This window comes from Pogona vitticeps, chromosome 4 (assembly GCF_051106095.1).
Source record: "Pogona vitticeps strain Pit_001003342236 chromosome 4, PviZW2.1, whole genome shotgun sequence".
NCBI lineage: Eukaryota > Metazoa > Chordata > Lepidosauria > Squamata > Agamidae > Pogona > Pogona vitticeps.
In genome coordinates this window covers 4856207-4877675 of record NC_135786.1, presented here as the reverse complement: position 1 = coordinate 4877675, position 21469 = coordinate 4856207, and the positions used below count along the sequence as shown (strand labels likewise).

Sequence of the window (21469 nt, the reverse complement as noted above, 5' to 3'; positions counted from 1 at the left end):
TCTGGCCCGAAATACCTTTAGGGAGAGCTTTCTGGATTTGTGTTAAAGTAAACATGAAAATGGTTTAGAGAGGGGGAGAGAGAGGAAGTGGAGCAGCTTAAGCCTCTCAGCTAAAGATACACACAGTTCCTGCCACTAAATATCAGAAGTTCGGGAAAGAGGTCAGACAGTACTCTGGGTTTTTTAAACAGAAGCGAGGGGGGTGGAAAGAGTTGGATTTTTTCGCCTGTGGTGCAGAATAAGTTAGAAGAAGCAGAGAACATCTCTACCTGTCAGGTGCTTCGGAGAAGACTGCAAAAGAAAGAAAAGGGAAAGGGGAAGCAAGCAAGAAGGCAAGGATGCTCAACTTCAGAGGCCAGGTAGGAATATTTTACAGAAGGCTTTAAATAGCATTCGAGCTACCTGGGTCACGCAGCCTGGGCTAGGAAAGAAGGCAGCCATAGCAAGGTGAAGAAGGCGAGGCACTTGGACTAGGTGTGAAGGGGTGCAGGAAAAAGACATACATATAGAAGGACAGATTTTTATAAGCCCTCTTCTGTCATGGTTAGGGATGGGGACTCAGGTGGCAGGACTGGCTGCTATGACAGAATTAGGTTGCACCAGAGATTCGCCTTGGCCTCAACTTGGGTTCCCCCCCCAATGACTCTGACTCAACTTGTGATTCGGAACCCACCCAACCCTCCCTTTTTTTTTCTGGGGGTGAAAAGCTTGTTTTTAATAGGAAGTTGGGACTTGGGGAGGGACGTGGTGGCGCTGTGGGCTAAACTGCAGAAGCCTGTGCTGCAGGGTCAGAAGACCAAGCAGTCGTAAGATCGAATCCATGCGACGGAGTGAGCCTCCGTCGCTTGTCCCAGCTCCCGCCAACCTAGCGGTTCGAAAGCATGCAAATGCAAGTAGATAAATAGGGACCACTTTGGTGGGAAGGTAACAGCGTTCCGTGTCTAAGTCGCACTGGCCATGTGACCATGGAAGATTGTCTTCGGACAAAAACGGTGGCTCTACGGCTTGGAAACGGGGATGAGCACCGCCCCCTAGAGTCGAACACGACTGGAGAAAAAAATTGTCAAGGGGAACCTTTACGTTTGGGACTTTGTAACAAATACTCAAGACTCCGGACTCAAACCCAAAGACTTGGCAACATCCCTTGATGGTGGCTGGTTTGTTCCGTCAAGTTGCCTCCAACTTAGGGCAACTCTAGGAATCAGCGATCTGCACAAGGTCCTGTCCTCAACCGCCCTGCTCTGCTTTTGCAAACTCAACCCTGTGGCTTCTTTTAGGGAGTCAGCCCATCTCGTATGGGATCATCCTCTTTTTCTGCTGCCTTCCACCTTTTTCCAACGTTATTGTCTTTTCCAGAGAATCCCACCTTCTCACAATGTGCCAAAAGTAGGACAGGCTCAATAATACACTTCTTGAACTTTGAACAGTTTTTTTTTAAGGGTACACATGCCATCCCGATGAAATCGATTAATTTTTCCAGTCTGTTTCAGAAGCATGCTACTCTAAGATTGCTTTTGTTGTTGCTGTTAAAAGACCTAAATGATATATTGCTAAAACAGCATCTAAATTAGTGTGAAAAAACATTAGAAGGCAATATTAGAAGATTGTTTCATAGTACTACTTTCCCTTGGCAGTTCTTCAATGCTCGGGTGCTTTGTTTCTCTAAGGACTTAGGCCGGGTGTTTCTCCGCTTTGGCAAAGGAACGGACAAGCAGGCATGATTCTTACAAGGAAGTGATGCAGCTGTAAACTCTTGGGCGAGTGAATACTGATACATCGCTTAGCATTTGAAAAAAAGCATTTTAAAAAGCGAACAAACACGGAGGCCATGAAGTGCCCATGATGCAGGAAACACGTGGGTGTAAAGTAAATTGACAGAAACGTTCACACATGCCAAAATCAATGTGGATAAAAACGATCAAGTATCAGATCGTTTTAAAAAGCCCATGCCGGCAAGGTTGAAACAAATTGATCAGTTGGCCAAATGAATCAATTTTACCCATATGTGATGTGAACGGAAGTTTATGAAAAGGTTTCAGGAACGGCAGAATTGATATAAGTGTGGTTCTTATGGTCTGTATGATTATGCCCTTAAGCACTTGGGAAATGACATGTTTGAAGGGGAGATGTTCCTGTTTGCACATGTGCCCTACGGGTAAGGAAGAACACTGATTTTTGAGGTTCCTGCTCATGAGCAGAGGTTACCCTGAAGACTTGTCACACTCCAATTCAGCAAGCTTACATGGAAAGGAAGGAGGAACCAGGACCTGCAAATACAAACCGAACCGAGTGTGGTGAATTTCAAATCTTTTTTGGTACTGTGCATATTAGTGATTCCATTCTGCCCGGTCCCCAGCTCTCTCCACTGTTTCTCGGAGAGCAGAAAGAGCCGTGGAGGCTCCCATTTTATATTCTTGCCTCGTTTGGAAAATTAGCTTGTTAACGGCTCTGGGAGAAAAACACCCAGCCGTGTTTGAACTGCTGCCTGCAGGTCCTGAAGCTTGTCGATTCTTCAACAGCAAAAAATTCTAAATCCAGGGTGGTCCATTTTTATATTGTGGTGAGCATACAGACAAAAGTGTCTGCAAAAAATTAAAAATAAAACAGAATTCAGAAATGTTATGTTGCTTAAGATTACAAATCCCAGAATCCCCTCAAAGTAACTTCCCCCAGCTCCGTGCAAAAACAGGCCTGTTTGCTTCCATGCTTGGGAGCATGAGACAGGCTTGCCTCAATCCTGTGGACTCCTGTCAACTCAGTGCCAGCCCTACCATAGGGCAGAATGAGGTGAGCTGATACACACAGCACATACAGTGGTGCCCCGCTTGATGACGATAATCCATTCCAGCGAAATCACTGTAGAGCGAAATCGTCGTCAAGCGAAAGTAAAAAACCCACTAGAATGCATTAAAAACCAGTTAATTCGTTCTAATGGGGGAAATACCTCATCGTCCAGTGAAGATCCTCCATAGGGCAGCTATTTTCTGATGCCTGTATAGCGAGCAATCAGTCCTGAAAACAGTGGTGAGCCATTTTCCACAGCGGGCGGCCATTTTTAAAACCCGACGATCAGCTGTTTTTGATTGTCGTAATGCGAAAAACTGGTTCCCTAAGCAGGGAACCAATCATCGTCAAATGAAAATTGCCCGTAGAATAATTGTTTTGCGATCAATAGTTATCGCAAAAACATCGTCGTCAAGCAATTTTGTTGTATAACAAGGTAATCGTCAAGCGGGGCATCACTGTACTGAGAGGCTAGGTGGTGGGAGGTAGAGGTCTTTCTGCTACACAGCCTGCCCTAAACTACCTCATGGGAAAGACTGGTGGCTCTGAGGTCAGTGGGGCAATAAATCCATTCTGGGTTATGGCTCTAGTTTACCGCAGCTGGCTCAAGTGTGGTGTCCTATCAGCACCTCGGATAGCTCCTTCAAAGCAAAAACTAAAACTTGGTGTGGAACCAAGGACCCACTGACATCAAAGCCAGCACCCTTTCTTTACTGCTGCTCCAACTGGACTTCTTGCCCTCAGGTACAAGAGAGGATGCTGTCATTTGCCAGAATTGAGGTGAAATTTAATTGCCATTCTAGCCATTTTTTTTAATTTTTTGGTATATGTAATGGAAATGGGTCTCAGCTTCACCTGAGAAAGCAATATGTCTTGTGCTAGTCAGCTGGGAAAAGCTGAAGACAGCAGGAAAAGAGGAAGACCACATACAAGATGGAGTGACTCTCTAAAGGAAGCCACATCCTTGAATTTATGAGAGCTGAGCAGAGGTCAGTACTGAGACCGGCCGTATTAGAATCTCCAGTGGAAGCCTACACATAGAGCTTACAAAAGTTACTTTTAAAATGTTACAAGTAGTTGCCATTTAGCTCCCAGTCTTCCCAAAAGTTGTATATAGTTATTACGGCTAATGTACTTCACTTTCCTTCCTTCTTCCTCTGTAGCTCCCTCCAGCTTCTAAAAGCAAAAATAATACTAAGGATAGATCGAAAGGAAATCCTACCAAGTTATCAGATCAGCACAGAATTGTGACACTTAAAATGTTCCTAAGCACAAGGATTTTTCTTCCTTTCAAATCCAAGCGGAGGCTCCGATTACTTTGCAAAAAAGCCATCTGTAGAGATTCTCAGACAAAATTCTAAGGAAAGGATAAGGGCAAAACTAGTTTCTAGAGCAAGGAAGTAATTAGAAACGGGGCCGGCTAGGAGGAAAAAGTGGTCTCTGCATCAGAAAGAGTCATCTTTATCAGAGCCTTGACCTGACTCTTTCCACATATTGCACATTAACTTGTTATATTTTTGTGATTGGTCATTGGGGGTGGTAAACATGGACTTCATTTTGCATGTCAGGCATGAAGCTCTGAAGGAATCTGGTGCCTGGAGGGAAAAAGTTCTTGTAACAGGATATTGTCATGCCCTATGATTTGACCATAAGAGATGCACCAGAGGAAGAAGTTATAGCACCTCGGTTTGAACATTGCTGGCTCGTTAGGTCATCTCATTCCCAATGGACTGATAGCTGCACTTCAACTTGTGACCTGCTCGTATGGTGGCGCTGCAGAGCTGCAAAAGCCAAGACATTCATTCCGTCTTTCAACAAGCTACTCTGCTAGCAAGAGTGGAAGATGTCCAGACTTTCCGGCAAGGCACACTTTGCCTCCTCTGTGCCATATATTGTACCACTGATGGTTTTTGTGGTTTGTGTGCTGGGGCCAGAATACCCAATTTCAAAGTTTTTAATCTGGCCGTGAAGATTTATGCCAAGAGAGATGGAATCTTTTTGTTAGCCTAGATTTGATAGTCCCGGAGCAGCTACAGGCCAGAATCTGACTCTTTAATCATTCCATCTCTTTACAGCATGGCAGTCAAGTCACCAACCTATATCTCACTGGTTGAAGCCTCTGGCTGTGGAGCCAGAGGTTGGGAGTTCGATTCCCCCATTGTGCCTCCTTCACAAAGAGCTGGAATTGATCATCTCTAGAGTCCCTTCCAGATGGTGAGGAGGATGAGGATGAATGATACGTCTCCAACAGCTAAGTCTAGTCGTTTGTTCATGAACAACATCACTGAGTTCAACGTTATATACACATTCCACAGAAATAGCTAATCAAGTTTGAGTGGGAAAGCACTGGAGTCAGTTCACCTAATTAAAATGCGCTGGCAAAAAGACAAATGTTTATAGATCTTACTATGTATATCATTTGAATTTATTTCAATATTCTCAGATGGCCTGGAATTTCAGTTATTTATTTACTGCACTTCTATGCCATCATTCTCCCAGCGATGGGACTCAAAGCTGCTCACAAGTCATTAAAAGAGACAGGAATTAAAACAACATCCAAGAAGCATTAGAAATTATTAAATATGGAAAGATTTAAGGCACCATACCCAATCAGCTTTAAAAAATATATATAAGCGTTTATAAAAGACATTAAAAAGGATATACGGACAATAAGCACAGGGCAGCTGGTGGTTTTAAATTTGAAGTTAAATATTAAAATCCTTTTGGAACAAAATTTGTCACAAAAAAGAGGGGAGAGAGGAAGCCAGTTTAATCTCGTAGGGGAAGACATCCCATGACTTGGAGGCAGTGATCAAGAAGGCTCTGTCTTAGATCTCTGTCCAATGTACCTGTAAAGGTGTCAAAATCATAAGGGGGACCTCCCCGGATCATCTCAAGATGTAAGGAAGGTTATGTGGGAAGATGTGGTCCATCAGATAACTTGGACCCAAGCCATATCGCACTCTATTGGTGATAACCAGCAACTTTTGGATAATCCCGTTTGGATGACTGTTACAACTGAATCCCTGAACCCCATTTTAGCAGATAATTTTAATCTTTTTCATGTTTTAATCTTTTAATTTTATTTTCATCCATATATTGTTTATTTTGTCTTTTAATATTTAACTTACTGTGTTTTTAATTGTGTGGATTTTAATGTTGTGAGCCACTTTGGGTGCCTTGTTGGGAGAATTGTGGCATCATCATCATCATCATCATCATCATCATCATCATAAAAACAACAACAACTTGAATTGGGCTCAGAGATGGTCCAGTCTATTCTACATACCTCTGCTAACCAATATCTCCTTACTCTGCTGATGTTATGAGAATACACTTTATAATCAGAATTCTCAACAATATATGGTAACAGACAACTGCAACAAATCATCAAATAAAATCAAAATAATAAAAACAAAAAAGTAACGCTACGACTGTGCTTGAGCTAATCAGACCTAATGAATGACAAGGCAGTGGCGTGAATCTCAAAAACATTAACCAAGGATGCCCCTAAGGCCTTCTTCAAACAGCCTAATGTTTAGCTTCCTCTTAAAGAAGAGGAGGGAGGGGGCCAGGTGTCACTCCACTGGAGCCCGTTCCATCAGGAGGGTGCCCCAACCGAGAAGACCTGATTTCTTGTGGAGGTCTTCATGCCTCCTCTTGAGTGGCGAAACGCTCTACTGAGAGCATCACATTGCCATGCTAAGCCGCATGGATCTGGCGGTGCTATGGCATCACAAAGCCAGTTCAGAGTGAAGGCAATGAACTGCCTTCCTTTTCCATGGTGTCAGAGAGGAGGTGTGGGAAACACTTTTGATAGAATGATCTCTGACACCCTCTCCCTAGATGTCGAGCTGGATAAACGCATTGGCAAAGCAGCTAACATGTTCTCTAGACTCACAAAGAGAGTATGGCTCAATAAGAAGCTGACAGCATATACCAAGATCCAGGTCTATAGAGCCTGTGTTCTGAGCACACTACTGTCCTGCAGTGAGTCCTGGACCTTTTGTGCATGTCACAAGAGGAAGCTGAACATGTTCCATATGCGCTGTCTCTGACACATTTTTGGAATCACCTGGCAGGACAAAGTTCCAAATAGAGTAGTCCTAGAACGAGCTGGAATTCTTAGCATGTATACATTACTGAAACAGCGACGTCTATTTTGGCTCCGGCATGTCGTGAGAATGGCTGATGGTTGGATTCCAAAAGATCTCGTGGATGGAGAATTAGTGCAGGGAAATCGCCCCAGAGGGAGACCACAGCTGTGATACAAGGATATCTGCAAGGGAGATCTGAAGGCCTGAGGAATGGACCTCAACTGATGGGGAACCTTGACCTCTGAGCGCTCAGCCTGGAGGCAGGTGGTGCATCATGGCCTCTCCCAATTTGAAGAGACCCTTGTCCAGCAGGCCGAGGCAAAGAGGCCATCCCGAAACCAGCACAACCAGGGAAATGGACAGGGGCAGATTGTGTTTTTTCTTCAGTGTGGAAGGGATGGTCACTCTCGAATTGGCCTCCTCAGCCACAGTAGACGCTGTTCCAAGTCCTCCATACAGAGCGTGTTACCATCGTCTCTCAAGACTCAAGGAGGCCTAATCTAGCCCTTCAACAGCTAAAATGGGGGTTTAGCAGATGAGAAAATAGTCCACAGCAAAATTGTCGACAGGAAGCCAACTGCTGCCCCTGGCATTAAGCTCAGACCTCAGCCCTGCCTAGCAGTTAGGGACTGTATTTTTAGGAGACAAGCAAAGGGGTCAAGGCCCCAGCCCCGCCTATATCCTTGTTGGATGACTTTTCTGGGTTCCTCCAGGGAATACAAGGCGCTTTCCTCTGCAGACGCGTTGTTTTCATGTCATCAAAGTGATGCCGGAGGGATTACAAGGGATTCTAAACAGACAGAATTCTTGATGCGTTTCTGTTTCAAAATTCTAGATCATCATACAACTCCTTGAAAAGTCCCCCAAACTAGAAAACATGAAAGTGCATCGAATGAACATACGTAATGTTTCTCCCAAATCTAATCAAAATGCCAAGGAATCCTCTTAGAACGGCAGAGCTGGAAAGACCTCTGGATCATCCAGTCCAGCCCATCAAGGAGGCACAGTGGGGGAATCAAACTCCCAACCTCTGGCTCGGTAGCCAGAGACCTAAAATTACTGAGCTATCTAACAGTCCTCTAAACACTAATGGCCACTCATTGAGTACAATATAAAGCATCTCTGGAATGTTTAGAACATTTGTTATTAGTTGCCTATAAATCCCATTCATCCCATTCAATGAGCACAACGCAGCTTACCCAGCTGCCTTGATTTATCCTCACAAGAACCCTGGGACTGTGACAAGACAAAGTGTCACCCAGTGAGTTTCATGGCCAATTAGGGACTTGAATTCAAGTCTCCTGTCTCATAGTCCAACACTAACCACTACCTTCTAGTGACCAATCACAAAACAAAGCCAACTAAATGCAAGCTACTAAAGGAGGAAAGCCGCTTTCAGTGACAAACAGACCTCTTTCATTTCTTGGGAGAGCACTCCTGCAAAAACAATATTGTATCATCTCCTTTGACTGACCCTCTGTTTTAAAAGTATTTCTCATTTCCTTTTTGTGTGTGTGTGTGTGTGTGATTATCCATGAAAACTGTCCATGAAAACTAAGGGCCTGTCCAGATTGACCATTTTGGGTGTCGGGTGGCTACAAAGGGGTCTGATGAGCTCAAGGGGGGGGAGAGCAATGTGCCATTTGGCATGCTCCTCCCATCCAAACAGCAAATGACCCCTTGCAATCTGATCAGCAGTCAATTAAGCACTTCCTCTGATTATCTGAGGAGGATCAGGGGAAGCAAAAAAAAATATATTACATCAATACTCTCTCCCTCTGTTGGCACCATTCTGTTTTCTCCCTGTCCTCCCTCCCTGCTTCCCTCCCCTCATTCTCTCCTCAAATTCTCTCTCCTCCTTCAGAATCTGCAGCCACCATGGCTCTTGGCTAAACTGAGCAGGCCAAAAAGAATGCATGCCCTACTGCTGGGTCAAAAAGGTGTGTGACGGCTCTTAAAAGGGAAGGGTGGCTCAGTCTAAGTAAAAACACATGTGGATGAGATCATTTTCCCTGATCCAAACTGGGATCCATATACTGCCTCTGTATGCCAGTGTGGTATACAGTATACAAGTATACACTTGTCCCAAATAATATATCTTGCACAAATGTTTGCATGCTGAACAAAAAAACCTTCAGGACTATGAGTGGGTTTGGCACCTATTAACCTAAGAAAGAAAAAATGTCTGTCCCAACCAAGATTTTAGCAGCATTGGGAGGGAGGCGAGGAAGGATAGCAAAAAATAAATAAATAAATAAATAAATAATAAAAAAAAAAGGTTAAGAGATGATGAGAGCAAAGGATACAAACACAAATCTATTGGTTTAGGCTTTGCTTCATTTTGGATGGAGATTCTAGCTGCACGGGGTGGCATTTTGGCTCATAAGTGGCTCCTTGCAAAGTGCCAGTTCATCAGTGTGTGTCTTTTCAGCTCCAAGGGTAACCTGGGAATTGCACGGGCATTTAACGGACTTGTGGACTCCCTGTCTGTAATACATCCAGGTCCTCAAATATGCTGCGGGAGGGGGGGTCAGGGAGGAAAGCAAGCCACCCGAAACCAGCTGGTTCTTTCCAGTCAATGCTCTGCTTTCTTTTATGCCCAGCTGTGTGTTCACAGTCACATGCTATGAGAACAATTCCCCCTCCCTTCTTGTTTTGTTCTTAGGATGGCGCCTTTTACGCATGCTGTTGCCGAGAGATGAACGTCACAACACAAAGAGATGAGAATGGATGCTCGGCCGAGCGCGGGATAGGAATATCAAAGAGGTCTCAGCCAGGCTGGCTCCAAGAACAGACGACAAGGCAGGAGAAGGTGAAGAGGTGAAAGAGAAGGAAGGAAAAAGACGGACTTATGGAGAGAAAATGACTGGAGGAACGTTTGGCTCCATCACAGAGAAAGAAAGAGAGAGAAGCTGTCTTCCACGGGATGAAAGATGTTTTGATTGAGCTTTCCTGGAGCCCCTTGGATGTAGGACTTGGTTGACCATTTTAGGTCAGGAAGGCTCTTTCAGATACACACAGTCATGGCTGGCTAAAGGAAGTGGAACGAAGGAGAGGTGAATGGAGAAGAAAGACATGGGTGATTCTGCCCAGTGGAAGCGAGGGATGGAAGGGGAGAGAAGAAAAGGGTTCAGGATAGGTCTGAAGGGCAGGCTGTAGGGATGGGCAAGTTGGGCAGCTGCCCAGGGCGCCAGGCGTGGGTGTCAAAGGGAGCTGAAGGAGGTGCCAAGCTGAGCTGCAGGAGGCGCCCCATGGATCTCCAAGCTTTTTTGAGCTTTGTTTGATGCAAACGGGAACACTGTGCATTCCTCGGTGGGTCGTCTTAGTCCTCCTTGGAGAACCACCAGCCCCAGAGGATGGATATTTTGTTGGGACCATAGAACTGGGTCAGGGAAAGCACAGCAGGCCAAGAAGAGGCAGCTCATGGCATTCTCTTTCCTTCGCAATTGTTGAGGAAACGCTGGGGCGTTGCAAGGCTCGTCCCAGTCCTCACAAGCCAAACAGCATTCTAACGTTGCAAAGCTGCAGGCTGTTTGGGGCAGGGGAGGCAAACGGGAGCCACGTGGTAAGAGACTCCCTTCTCCGTTCCTTTGGGTACCCCTTAAAATCCACCACGGTCGTGCAAAACCTTGCTTCGTGCCTGGGACACCATAGAGAGAAAATGGATCCGGAAGGTTTTCGATCGGTCAGAAGGCTAAGTAGCCTCAATGATAGAGTTCTTAAAATTTAAATTGTCATCATCATCATCATAACTGTGTACTGTCAAGTCAATTCTGACTTATGGTGACTTTCTCCAGGGTTTTCTACGGACCGAAAACACAGAGGTCGCTTACCATTCACTTTTTATTGGAAGCCACCCTGGGGGCTGGGTGTAGCTTTTGCCTAAGGCTACCCAAGCTGGCTGTTCTCCAAGGAGGCCCGGTGGGGAATCGAACTCCCAACCTCTAGCTGTGCAGCCAGTCACCTAAACCATCACACCATCCAGCCAGCTCTTAAATAAATAAACACCTATTCCAAAATCAGCTTCCCCAGAGCCTCAGCTGGTCCCACTGATCACCAGCTTTTCTTTCGCCCCTCGATGAAGGCATTGGCTGGACTTTTCTGTAAAGTGTATCGGGTGAGCTTCGGCTACAAGATTCTTTCCCTTCCGGCTGTGAACTAAAGTACTTATAAATATTTTAGAGTGTTTGTTCTTTGTTCACCCTGAAAGATCTCAGCTAGAGAAACACATGCCTGTGTGCGATGCCACAAATTACTCAGTCTAAATGCTTGGATTCGTTCTGTCTTGTATTCAGTTCACTTACAGAAGGAGGAGAGATACGGCGAGGAGGCTGGAGATTGTTTTCGGCAGCTCTGGGGATGAGAAGAAGAAGCAGAAAGAAAGAAAGAAAGAAAGAAAGAAAGAAAGAAAGAAAGAAAGAAAGAAAGAAAGAAAGAAGAAGAAGAAGAAGAAGAAGAAGAAGAAGAAGAAGATGAAGAAGAAGAAGACGAAGAAGAAGAAGAAGAAGAAGAAGAAGAACAACAACAACAACAACAACAACAAAAACAAAAACAAAAACAAAAACAACAAACATTCCTTCTGGAACACGCGGAAGAACTTCCTGAAGATAAGACGCTGAAGGACCAGGTCTCTCTACAAAAGCTTTCCAGAGGAGGAAATTTCCTTCCATTCCAACGTCTTCAGAAGCAAGCGAGGAACTGAAAGAGGGATTTTCTGGTGGTTTTCCAGGCTGGGAAAGCCCCTCCCAAAGGAAGCTAAGAAGGTTTCCTCCCAGTTGAACTGTCTGCTGGTAACTAAAGACCTTCCAGTTCAATCAAGTTGTGGTGATGGACTGGGTATCAAGAAGGAGCTTCAGAGGGGGTTGACCCTTGAGGCTTCTTCCAACTCTATGACTCCATGGTTTTGTGACTTTTTTTGTAAGTGAACTGCCTTTCCATATGCACTCACATGCGCTCGCACACACACACACACACACACACACACAGAGAGAGAGAGAGAGAGAGAGAGAGAGAGAGACGTATACCTCTCCATTTCTGCTAACTTGCCTGTACATTTGCAAACTCTAGAGAACCCTAGGCTTCACTTCTAGCGCTCTCCCTCGCATCATCATTAAGGCTGTGTCTTTTCACTAGCCGAGAAATCTTGACAGCTCAGATCTTTCTCAGTGCAGAATAGATTTTCAATAAGGCCAAGTTTTTTTTATTTTTTAAAAAAACTCTCTACAGATAACTTTCAGCTAGAAATCGGGGAGGGAGATCAGAAGAATTAACAGAGCCCTGAACTGTTCTGGTTTGGCCTTTTCCGTCAACAATGTATTTTTGAAAAAGACATCTTTTCTGCCATCACTAAACAACAACAGCACAGAGGTAGTGCAAGGAGCTTTGCTGCCCGAGTCAAAGCGCATGATGGCTTCCTTCTCCACATCATCTATAGAAACCCACTGAATATTATTCCAGCATGGTGACAGGGTAGGGGCCTCAAACACACTTTACACAGCAACCAAAGTTTTAGGGACAACACCGCAGGCTTGATGGCACACACAACTCCTTTCTCCAAGAGAGAGGAATGGGTGTTTGTCAAGGATATGGCTGGGTCAGAGAGACCCACACTAACCATTTAGCCACACTGTCCAGATTTTCCTTGTGTGGGTAGATTCCAGGAGAGCTCAATGTGCTCATGGCTGGGAGAACTCTTCCTGTCAACATCTTGAGTCACTCTGACTGATCAGTGTTCTAGGAAGTTACCAAAAATCCACAAGGTTAACTATTTAAGTCTACATGCCAACCCTGCTAAGTAGGAATCCCAAAGCACCCACACAATACTAGGAATCCGATAGGTGGCAAGGCAACCCACCTACCGGATTGCAACCCTCTCATCCCAAAATAACCGAACTGTTGTAAAAATTTCTTATTTTACTGGATGTACTGTCAAAAAAGTAAAAAAGAATAAAGATTTTTTAAAAAGCAAAAAACAAAAAAAGATTGCAACACCTAAAAGCAATCAGAAAGAAATGGAAGAAATAAACATTCAAAAGATATTGAGGCAAGACCAATTTCAGAACACTTCCCATGGAAAACAGGAAAGCTAAATATCCTAAGCTAATACTCAAAATTAGGCAGAATTTCATCATGCTTCCAGAACATGTGCAGAGTAAAAACTGGTTAACAAAGCAGCAGGTGAGCACAGCATTCTCCTAAGAGAGACTAGGCTAAACGAAGCAATAATTGTTCCATTTTAATGCCCATCATTCCAATTTCTAGACCTTTCAAGAATCAGGCCTCAAGTTATCCCAAATTTTGTTGAAGAAAGTGACTTCTGCCAAGTTATTTCACTCTCTCCCACTTCCCCATCTTCTGCTGAAACCAGTTTTGCTAATTAGTCCACACCAGGCCCAAGTCTGTAGCCTTGAAAATTCCTTCTCACAGAGATAAGAACACAGGTGGCAGAACCTTTCAATTAATGGGCAATTCAGCTATCTCATCCCAGTTACAAGCTAAAACAGGCATGTATTTCAAAGGGCAACGGAAACCATCATCCCACATTTCCCAGCCTCTTGACAGTGCTCAAAAGAACAGCTGGGGGTTGCAGTTACCATGTTTTCTTATTTCCACAGCTTGCAAAGTAGATACATCATTTGTACATTCATTGATCAGCTGCAGCAGCTTGTCAGGAGAACCCTATAACCCCATCTCAGATAAGTTGGCCCTAAGGCAAAACAGGTGGGGCACCTATACGCCAGTCTTTTAAACCTGGTGTCCTCCAGATATGCTGGATTGCAATTCCCATCATCCCCAGTTACCTTGCCAGGGCCCATGTTGGCTCAGAGGCCATGGGAGTCATAGGCCAACTCATCTGGAGGAACAATCTAAGGAGGATTACATATAGTCAAGATGATGTAGATCCAAAGCTGAACATGAGCCAACAGTGAGATGCAGCAGCAAAAAAGGCAAATGTGATTTTAGGCTGCATTGACAGGAGAATAGTCTCTCCAAATCCTGCGAGGTAGTAGTTTCTCCTCTATTCAGCACTGGTTAGGCCTCACCTAAAGTACTGTGCCTAGTTCTGAACACCACACTTTAAGAAAGATGCTGACAAATTGGAACAAGTTCAGAGGAGGGCAACAAAGATGATCAGGGATCTTGAAAGCAAGCCGTACTAGGAAAGGCTGAAAGAACTCAGCATATTTTGTTGTTGTTTAGTCGTCAAGTCGTGTCCAACTCTTCGTGACCCCATGGACCAGAGCATGCTGGACCCTCCTGTCTTCTGCGGCCTCCTGGAGTTTGGTACCAAATTCATGTTGGTCCCTTTGGGGATGCTGTCCAGCCATCTCATCCTCTGTTGTCCCCTTCTCCTCAGCATGTTTCGCCTTGAGAAAAGAAGACCCAAGGAAGATAGGATCACACTTTTCAAATCCTTGAAAGGTAAGTCAAACAAAGGAGGGGCAGAATCTGTTCTCAATATCCCAGAGTGCAGGACACATAACAATGGGTTCAAGCTACAGGAAGCCAGATTCTGCCTGAACATCAGGAAAAAAAACATTCCTAACTGTTAGAGCAGTATGACAATGGACCCCATGACCTTTGGAGCTTGTGGGGGCTCCAACGCTGGAGGCATTCAAGGGAATATGGGGCAACTATCTTTCAGATCTGTTTTGATTTGGATTCCTGCATCAAGCAGGAGGTTGGACGCAATGGCCTTACCGACCTCTTCCAACTCAATTATTCTATGATTTATTTATTGGATTTCTATCCGGCCCATCTGGACCAAAGGTCTACTCTGTGACCTTCTAACCCCAACTTCCTTCCTTGAACACACAGTCCTTTGCCTGTTGCCATCCAGCGGTAGGGACGCTTCCTCCTACCGCTGGACGTGGGACCTTATTGGATGAAAAGGATGGGAGGTAGGTGGTACGTGGAGCTACTTGCAAAGCATCCATTCCAAACTCTGCTTGTTTCCAAGTAACCGCCTGCAGACCCTTGATGGCACCTTACCCAGAAAGGACAGGAGACAGGCACTAGCCGAGCTGGCCTTCCCGTCCCCAGCTCCCGCCTCTCGATGGGCTGGCAAACAGATTTCCCCCCTTCTCCGTTTCCTTCCCCACGTCCACGTGTGCCTTCCCGTCTGCTTCTCCAGGGGCTGCCTTTTCCACCCAACATCTGGGCTTCTCTGAATTGCTACGGCAACTGCAGCCCCCTCGCTTGCTCAGAACCCGACGATTTGCATTCTAACTATTTAATATGTCAGCGCAGCGCATTACGCCTTAGCCAAGACATTTAGTTTTCTGCTAATAATAATACAAACAAACACGGAAACAAAGAAGCCACCCGTCAAAGCTTGACTGGCGAGCTCAAGGCTGTGTGCAAACTTCACTTCTGGATTTTTTTGTTCTTGTCGTGCCTTTTCCTGCCCTGCTGGGGATCCAGCCCTTATGCCTTCTCCCCCCCCCCATAAGATCTGTTTCCTTCAAGGGTTCACGAGACACGCTGTCAAATCAAGACTTAAGTCACATCCATGACTCGACTTCCATTTGGGGCCTTTCTCCCAGGTGAGCATCATCTATCAGATGTCTGTCCCTCAGATCGAACTCCCAGAATTGGGTATTATGGGATTTGTAGTCAAAGGAATCCAAAAATCCCATCCGTACTCAAACTCTCTTTCCACTCCCAACTTTAATCAGCTGTTACTTCTCCTGTTTTTTTATCTGAGCCAGTTGCACTCTCTGTCCATCACCAGCAACTCTTTGATCATTGGCTAAGCCGTTATGGAGGCACGGAATACTCATAAACATTGCAACATCTCAGGCTGAGGTATGAAGCAGCAGCAATGGGCCCTCGAGTCGTGGGACTCGTTGTCATTTGAGACTTAAGCTGCACCATTGACTCAACTCAGAGTGAACTTGAGGTCCTCTTTTCTTTTTTGTTTTCAATTACTCTGACTTGATTCCACCTACCTCATCCCTTTTTTTCCTGGAAAGAAAAGCTTGGTTTTGGACTTGGGGCTTGGTACTCAAACTTGGTTTGAGAGGGACGTGGTCGTGCTGCAGGTTAAACTGCAGAAGCCTCTGTGCTGCAAGGTCAGAAGACCAGCCGTCGCAAGATTGAATCCACGCGACGGAGTGAGCCCCCGTCGCTTGTCCCAGCTCCTGCCAACCAAGCCTTTCGAAAGCATGTAAAAATGTGAGTAGACGAATAGGGACCACCTCGGTGGGAAGGTCATGGCATTCCGAGTCTAGTCACACTGGCCACGTGACCACGGAAACTGTCTACAGACAAAACGCTGGCTCTACAGCTTGGAGACGGGGATGAGCACCGCCCCCTAGAGTCAAACACGACTGGACTAAATGTCAAGGGGAACCTTACTCAAACGTGTTACCAAAGACTCAGATTGGGACTTGAGACTTTGACCCGAAGACTTGCCAACATCCTTGGATTCTCTCTTGGTCAACAAAGGCATGTCCTTACACATCACCAGAAAGTCTTGCATGAATCACCCCAAAGGAGAAATGGGACAGGAGGATACACAGAACAGCCTATGCTAATGTATATGTGCAGGTGCAAAATGAGAAATGATTATTCTAATTTAAATAAAATCACAGCGCAATTTGCATAAGTGAGGAAGATACTGGCCAGTGTGCCTGATGAGTCTTTGGCTGTCCGGGCGCCGCTCACTGTGGATGAGCGACAGCAAAATTTCTCATCTGTGTCAAATGAAGGACACCCTCCAAAGAATGATTATCCTTTTGCCTACCATTCAAATGGAGGATTGCCTTCCTTGATGGAGAACATGCAGCTACCTAGCCATGAGATGGACAGAATTCCAACTAGTTCCCATGACTCAAACTAAAATATACATTTGAGCAGTGGTTCCCAATTAGGCATTCTGCAACTGCAACTCCCAGAAATCCTGGCTAGCCAGCACAGCTAGTGGTGAAGGCTTTTGGGAATTGCAGTGCAATAACACCTGGGTTGGAAACTACTGCTTTAGAGTCTCACACCTAAGTGGGGACTCTTGAAGCGATCGGCAGGTCTTGTAAGACTGTCCCACCTTCTTGAGAAGTTCAGAAGCATCAAGAAGAATACATGAAATAAGATTTCCTCCCATTTCTAATAAGAGAATCATTTTTGGACTATATATTTCCTGGCATTCTGAGATTTAAGTGTCTATTTTGGAGGATTCCGAGAAGAGCAGGCCAAAAAAAAGTAACTTTTTTGATCTCTGGAAGATTGGACACAAAAAGCTGTGGATTAAGAAATGTGGTGTGGAGAAATTTGTGCATGGATAAAAAAAATGCCTACAGAAATAAGAATATTGCGGGGGAGGGGATTATGTATGGATGCCGGTGCATTTTCCAAAAAATCACAGAATGACGCAGAAACTGAACCAAAATGACTCATGACTGAAAGGCAAAATTGACACAAATCAGGAATAAAAAGAACTGCCTATTGCTGTTTGTATAAATCCATCCTCTTTCCACCACCCTCTCCTTCGTACTCTGTACCCGTGAGGTTAGGCTGCATCTAGAGTCCTGTATCCAGTTCTGGATACCACATTGAAGAAGGATGCCAACACACTGGAGCAAGTTCAGAGGAGGGCAACAGGGATGATCAGGGGGGCTGGAAACCAAGCCCTATAAGGAGAAAAGACTGAAAGAACTGGGCATGTTTAGCCTCGAGAAAAGGTCACTGAGGGGAGATAGGAGAGCACTTTTCAAAGACTTGAAAGGTAGTCCCACAGAGGAGGGGCAGGATCTGTTCTTGATCATCCCAGAGTGCAAGTGATGTCATAATGGGCTCAAGCAACAGGAAACCAGATTTAGGCTGAATATCAGGAAAAAAGTTCTTCACTGTTAGAGTGGTACAACAATGGAGCCATTTCCCGTGGGAGTTGTGATCGCTCCAACGCTGGAGGCATTCAAGAGAAAACTGGGCAACCATCTCTCAGATCTGCTTTGATTTGAATTCCTGCCAGGAGCAGGGGGTTGGTCTTGATGCCCTTCTAGGACCTTTCCAACTCAATTATTCGATGATTGTATGATTTGGTTACTGTATATGCAGTCTTAGTTCCATCTGATCCTTATCCCTGTCTGGCCTTTCTTTCATCCAACAGCCCAGCCCTAAGCATCCCTGGACATCCCATACTTCTTCTACTCTTCCTTCCTTAATTGTACCCGCCCATAACATATCATTCTTCCTTTCCAATTGGATTCTTGCATTTTCTCAACCATCCAGCCTCTGCCTTTTATCCTAGAAGCTACACTGTCTGCATCTCTCTTCATCATAACTCAACCTGAGGTGTTGCAATTTTTATGAGTAGTTCGTGCCTCCATAACGGCTTAGCCAATGATCAAAGAGTTGCTGGTGATGGACAGAGAGTGGCCTTCGACAGGCTCAGATGAAAGAAAGGAGAAGTAACACATCATTAAAGTAGGGAGTGGAAAGAGAGTTTGAGTACGGATGGGATTTTTGGATTCGATGGACTACAAATCCCATAATACTCCATTCTGAGAGTTCGGACAGGTCTTCGGATCTCACCTAATTGTCCCCATTTCAATTAATGACACTTCCCTTCCTGGCCCCTTCCCTGCTTTTCCCCACAGTGATCATTCAGCAGGTCACAGCAACTTTCCTTCTTAAATAAATTAAGCAACATAGCGAAACAGCAATGCATCTACCTAGCACGATACACAGAATCCCACCGATGTGTCTTGTTTATCTAGAATAGCACTGCATCAGTAAATAAATATATATTCTATTGAGATATGTTGACAACTCTGTGATGGATTTGGTGAGTTCTGTCCTTGAAAAAGATATGGGAAGGGGAAAAAAAACTTTTCATCTACTCAACTCTTTCAATGCTACAAGCCACCAAATACTGTATGTCATTGGGTTGTCACCTTGGATAACACAGCCCACAGCTCTATTTTGGTTTGAAATAACTACCTGCTGTATGCGAACCTGGAGTGTCCTCTCCAGAGCACGAAGCCTGGGTAGAATAATATGCAGGATAGGCTGTTACCCAAGCAGCAAATCCCCCCTCTCCACGTCGCTGAAATAGCCCAATGGAAGGGCAAGAGCCAATACAACTGGTTCCAGGAGTTCCCAGAACATCATGAACTGCGTCCGGGACTCCAGCTCCAGATTTTGCCTCGAGGTTAACTCCTGAAGCCTTTTCCATCGGTGGATATAGCAGCAAGGCAGTGGAGGTTTGAAATTGGAGTTTTCCTTCTCCTAGATGGGCTGCCTTCCAAGGCTGATGAGCCCCACCTACCCGGCTAACTACCTGCATGGACTACACAACAGGATAATTTGGAATTAATTAGGAACAGTCAAGATTGTGCCCCCCACACACACACACACCAAAACACCGCAATCCTGTAGTCCTAGCACTGTGACAAAAATGAGCAGGACAGCTTTAGAAGGGGGAAGGGATGGTGGGAAGGGATGGATCCCTCTAAGTTAAAACACACATGGACACTATAATCTGATTTAAACAAAGCAGCACCAAAAGGTCATCAATCATGACCTGCCTGTCTCCACTAGCCCTAGGTCTCACTATGCTTCCTTTATTTCTGAACAGGAAATTAAGCATCGCTAGGTCTGGTTAAACCTCAAAGCCTTGCGGTGGAGGCTTGTCTCCCAGATGAGAGAGGTCTCTGCAAGATGTCTATCTCTCAGGTAGAACCGCAAGAATGGAGAATTATGAGATTGTTAGTCAAAGAAAATCCAAAACAAACAAACAAACAAAAAACCCATCTCTAGTTCTGAAAACAGAATGAGCAAGAGTCAACAGCAGAGAAAGAAGCTTTGGGCTCCGTGGAGAAGACGTCGGGAAGTGAGACAGAAGCCGAGAAGGACTCAGAAGTCACCTGGAATCAATTAGCAGCCACGGAGCTGGGCCAAACTGCAGTCTGTACCGTCTGCAAATCCAGGATTAATAGCCTGAATTTAATATATATACAGATTCTACTTGTTGAAATAGAGAATCAAAATAAGTAGCAAGTGATCTAAACAAATGCTGGTGGTGGACAGGTAGGTAAATGGACCTGAGTGAATTTACCTTCCGGTGACTCCAAATTGCTATACTCCGGCTTTCTCTTCCTCCTTCTTCCTCCTCCTTCTCATGATACATCTGGTTTCTCTTGGCATGTTGTTCACAATACAGAGGCAGGAGAATATGGTGTGTTTTTTTTTCACCATACTGATTGCCAGCAGACTTTGCAATGATGGAAGCCAGCTCTAGGGGCTGCTGTAAATGAGCTTAGATGTCTTTCCTCCGGCATTATCTCCATCTCTCTGTCTCTCTCTTTCTCTGCCTAATATCAGTTACTAGAAAGAGTGGGTATAATCATAAACCCAAGACTAAATCCATTGCATTTTATCAGCACAACTACCTAATCATCCTGGCAAGACCAACTACTATTGTTTCATGCGGACAGCATGTTAGGTGTGCGATACACAACACAAAAGTCAAAGTTCTCAATCATTCTTGTTCAAGATGTACTGGGGTTGATGCCGATCCTGACAATTAATTCATCCTCCTCGTTTTCTTCTCACATCTTGATGACCATGTCCTTCCCTTCCTCCTTTCCTTCCAACTTAATTACAGCTGCCGAGCTAGCTACATACAAACCCCATTAAGCAATTAATCCAGACAAGAGCCCGGCAGGATGGGCCAGCCAACGTGATTAGGTTCATATTGTTATTAATCATGAACTGCTGTGGATTATGCTTTTTCTTTTCAAGACTGGCACTTAGATTCTTGAGTTCCTGTATGCATTAAACACACACTTCTATGTGTGTTTACTTGCATATTCAACTCTATTTTTTTTAATGTGTCCACACAGCAAATATGAGATGTTCAAATCTCAGGATTTGCATGCCAAGATAAGAAAGTCTTGCTTGAATGATTTTTCAGGACATTTTTAGCAACAGCTGCTGGCAGAAGTGATACTGGGAGCCAGTGAAGAAGTCAGATCAAAGTGTGGGATACGTTGGCAAATATAAACATTTTGTAATTCAACTGAATGGATATTGTAGCTGTGTAATCAAAGGGAGACATACTTAGAGAGAGCTTCCTTAAAATGAGGCCTGTTACATGCAGCAATATCTTTAAGCTTCGAGATTGCAAAGTTTAGGGTGCTCTGCGTTCTCAGTTCTACTGTATGCACAGAATGGTAGAAATTAATGTAAACTAATAAGAAAAGGAAAGAAATGTGGATTTATTGCACGATGCTAAGAGTGTCTTGGGTCAAGAGGCTGTCCAGTGAAGATTTACTACAACGAGAGAATGGAGACCTAGAAATCATAAAACACATGAAATGCAGGAAGCTAAAACTCTTTGGTAAGTTAATGAGAAACGGAAAGGACATATTTCGAAATGAAAATAAATGGGAAGAGAAGCAGGGAAAGAGAAGAACTTCTGAAAACCTGGTAGGCTAGTTTGGCCACACCATTGCTTAGCGCTTCCACATCCAAAGTTAGAATAGCCCAGATCCTGTCTGGGTAGGAGAGTAATAATAAGACGAATCCTGATATTTTGCTTTGTTTTTCCTCTGGGATAGTCATTGGGCAACATCCAGTTGGTGTAA

At 44.6% G+C, this 21469-nt stretch overlaps 2 protein-coding genes across 5 annotated transcripts in view; one reads left to right on the top strand and one right to left on the bottom strand.

The window, feature by feature from the left end:
• LOC110086039 (tyrosine-protein phosphatase non-receptor type substrate 1) overlaps positions 1–21469 on the bottom strand; it is a 315660-nt gene that overhangs the window by 277412 nt on the left and 16779 nt on the right. The window lies entirely within an intron of this gene.
• Positions 73–21269, top strand: LOC140706471 (uncharacterized). 3 transcript variants are annotated; one of them, XM_078391964.1, is made up of 3 exons: positions 73–359; positions 9547–9693; positions 11177–21269. In XM_078391964.1, exons 1-3 carry the CDS (start codon positions 339–341, stop codon positions 11498–11500), a joined length of 492 nt encoding a protein of 163 aa, XP_078248090.1. In that variant the 5' UTR covers positions 73–338; the 3' UTR covers positions 11501–21269. The 3 variants fall into 3 exon arrangements, 1 of the variants encoding a protein (XP_078248090.1); XR_013544343.1 differs by lacking the exon at positions 73–359 and adding an exon at positions 3033–3773 and having other exon boundaries at positions 9547–9937; XR_013544342.1 differs by lacking the exon at positions 73–359 and adding an exon at positions 3033–3773 and having other exon boundaries at positions 9547–21269.

Coding starts and splice junctions, on each gene's coding strand:
- LOC140706471 (XM_078391964.1), top strand. CDS start 339: ATGCTCAACTTCAGAGGCCAG. Junction 360..9,546: donor TGCTCAACTTCAGAGGCCAG/GTAGGAATATTT, acceptor TTTTGTTCTTAG/GATGGCGCCTTTTACGCATG. Junction 9,694..11,176: donor AGACGACAAGGCAGGAGAAG/GTGAAGAGGTGA, acceptor TCTTGTATTCAG/TTCACTTACAGAAGGAGGAG.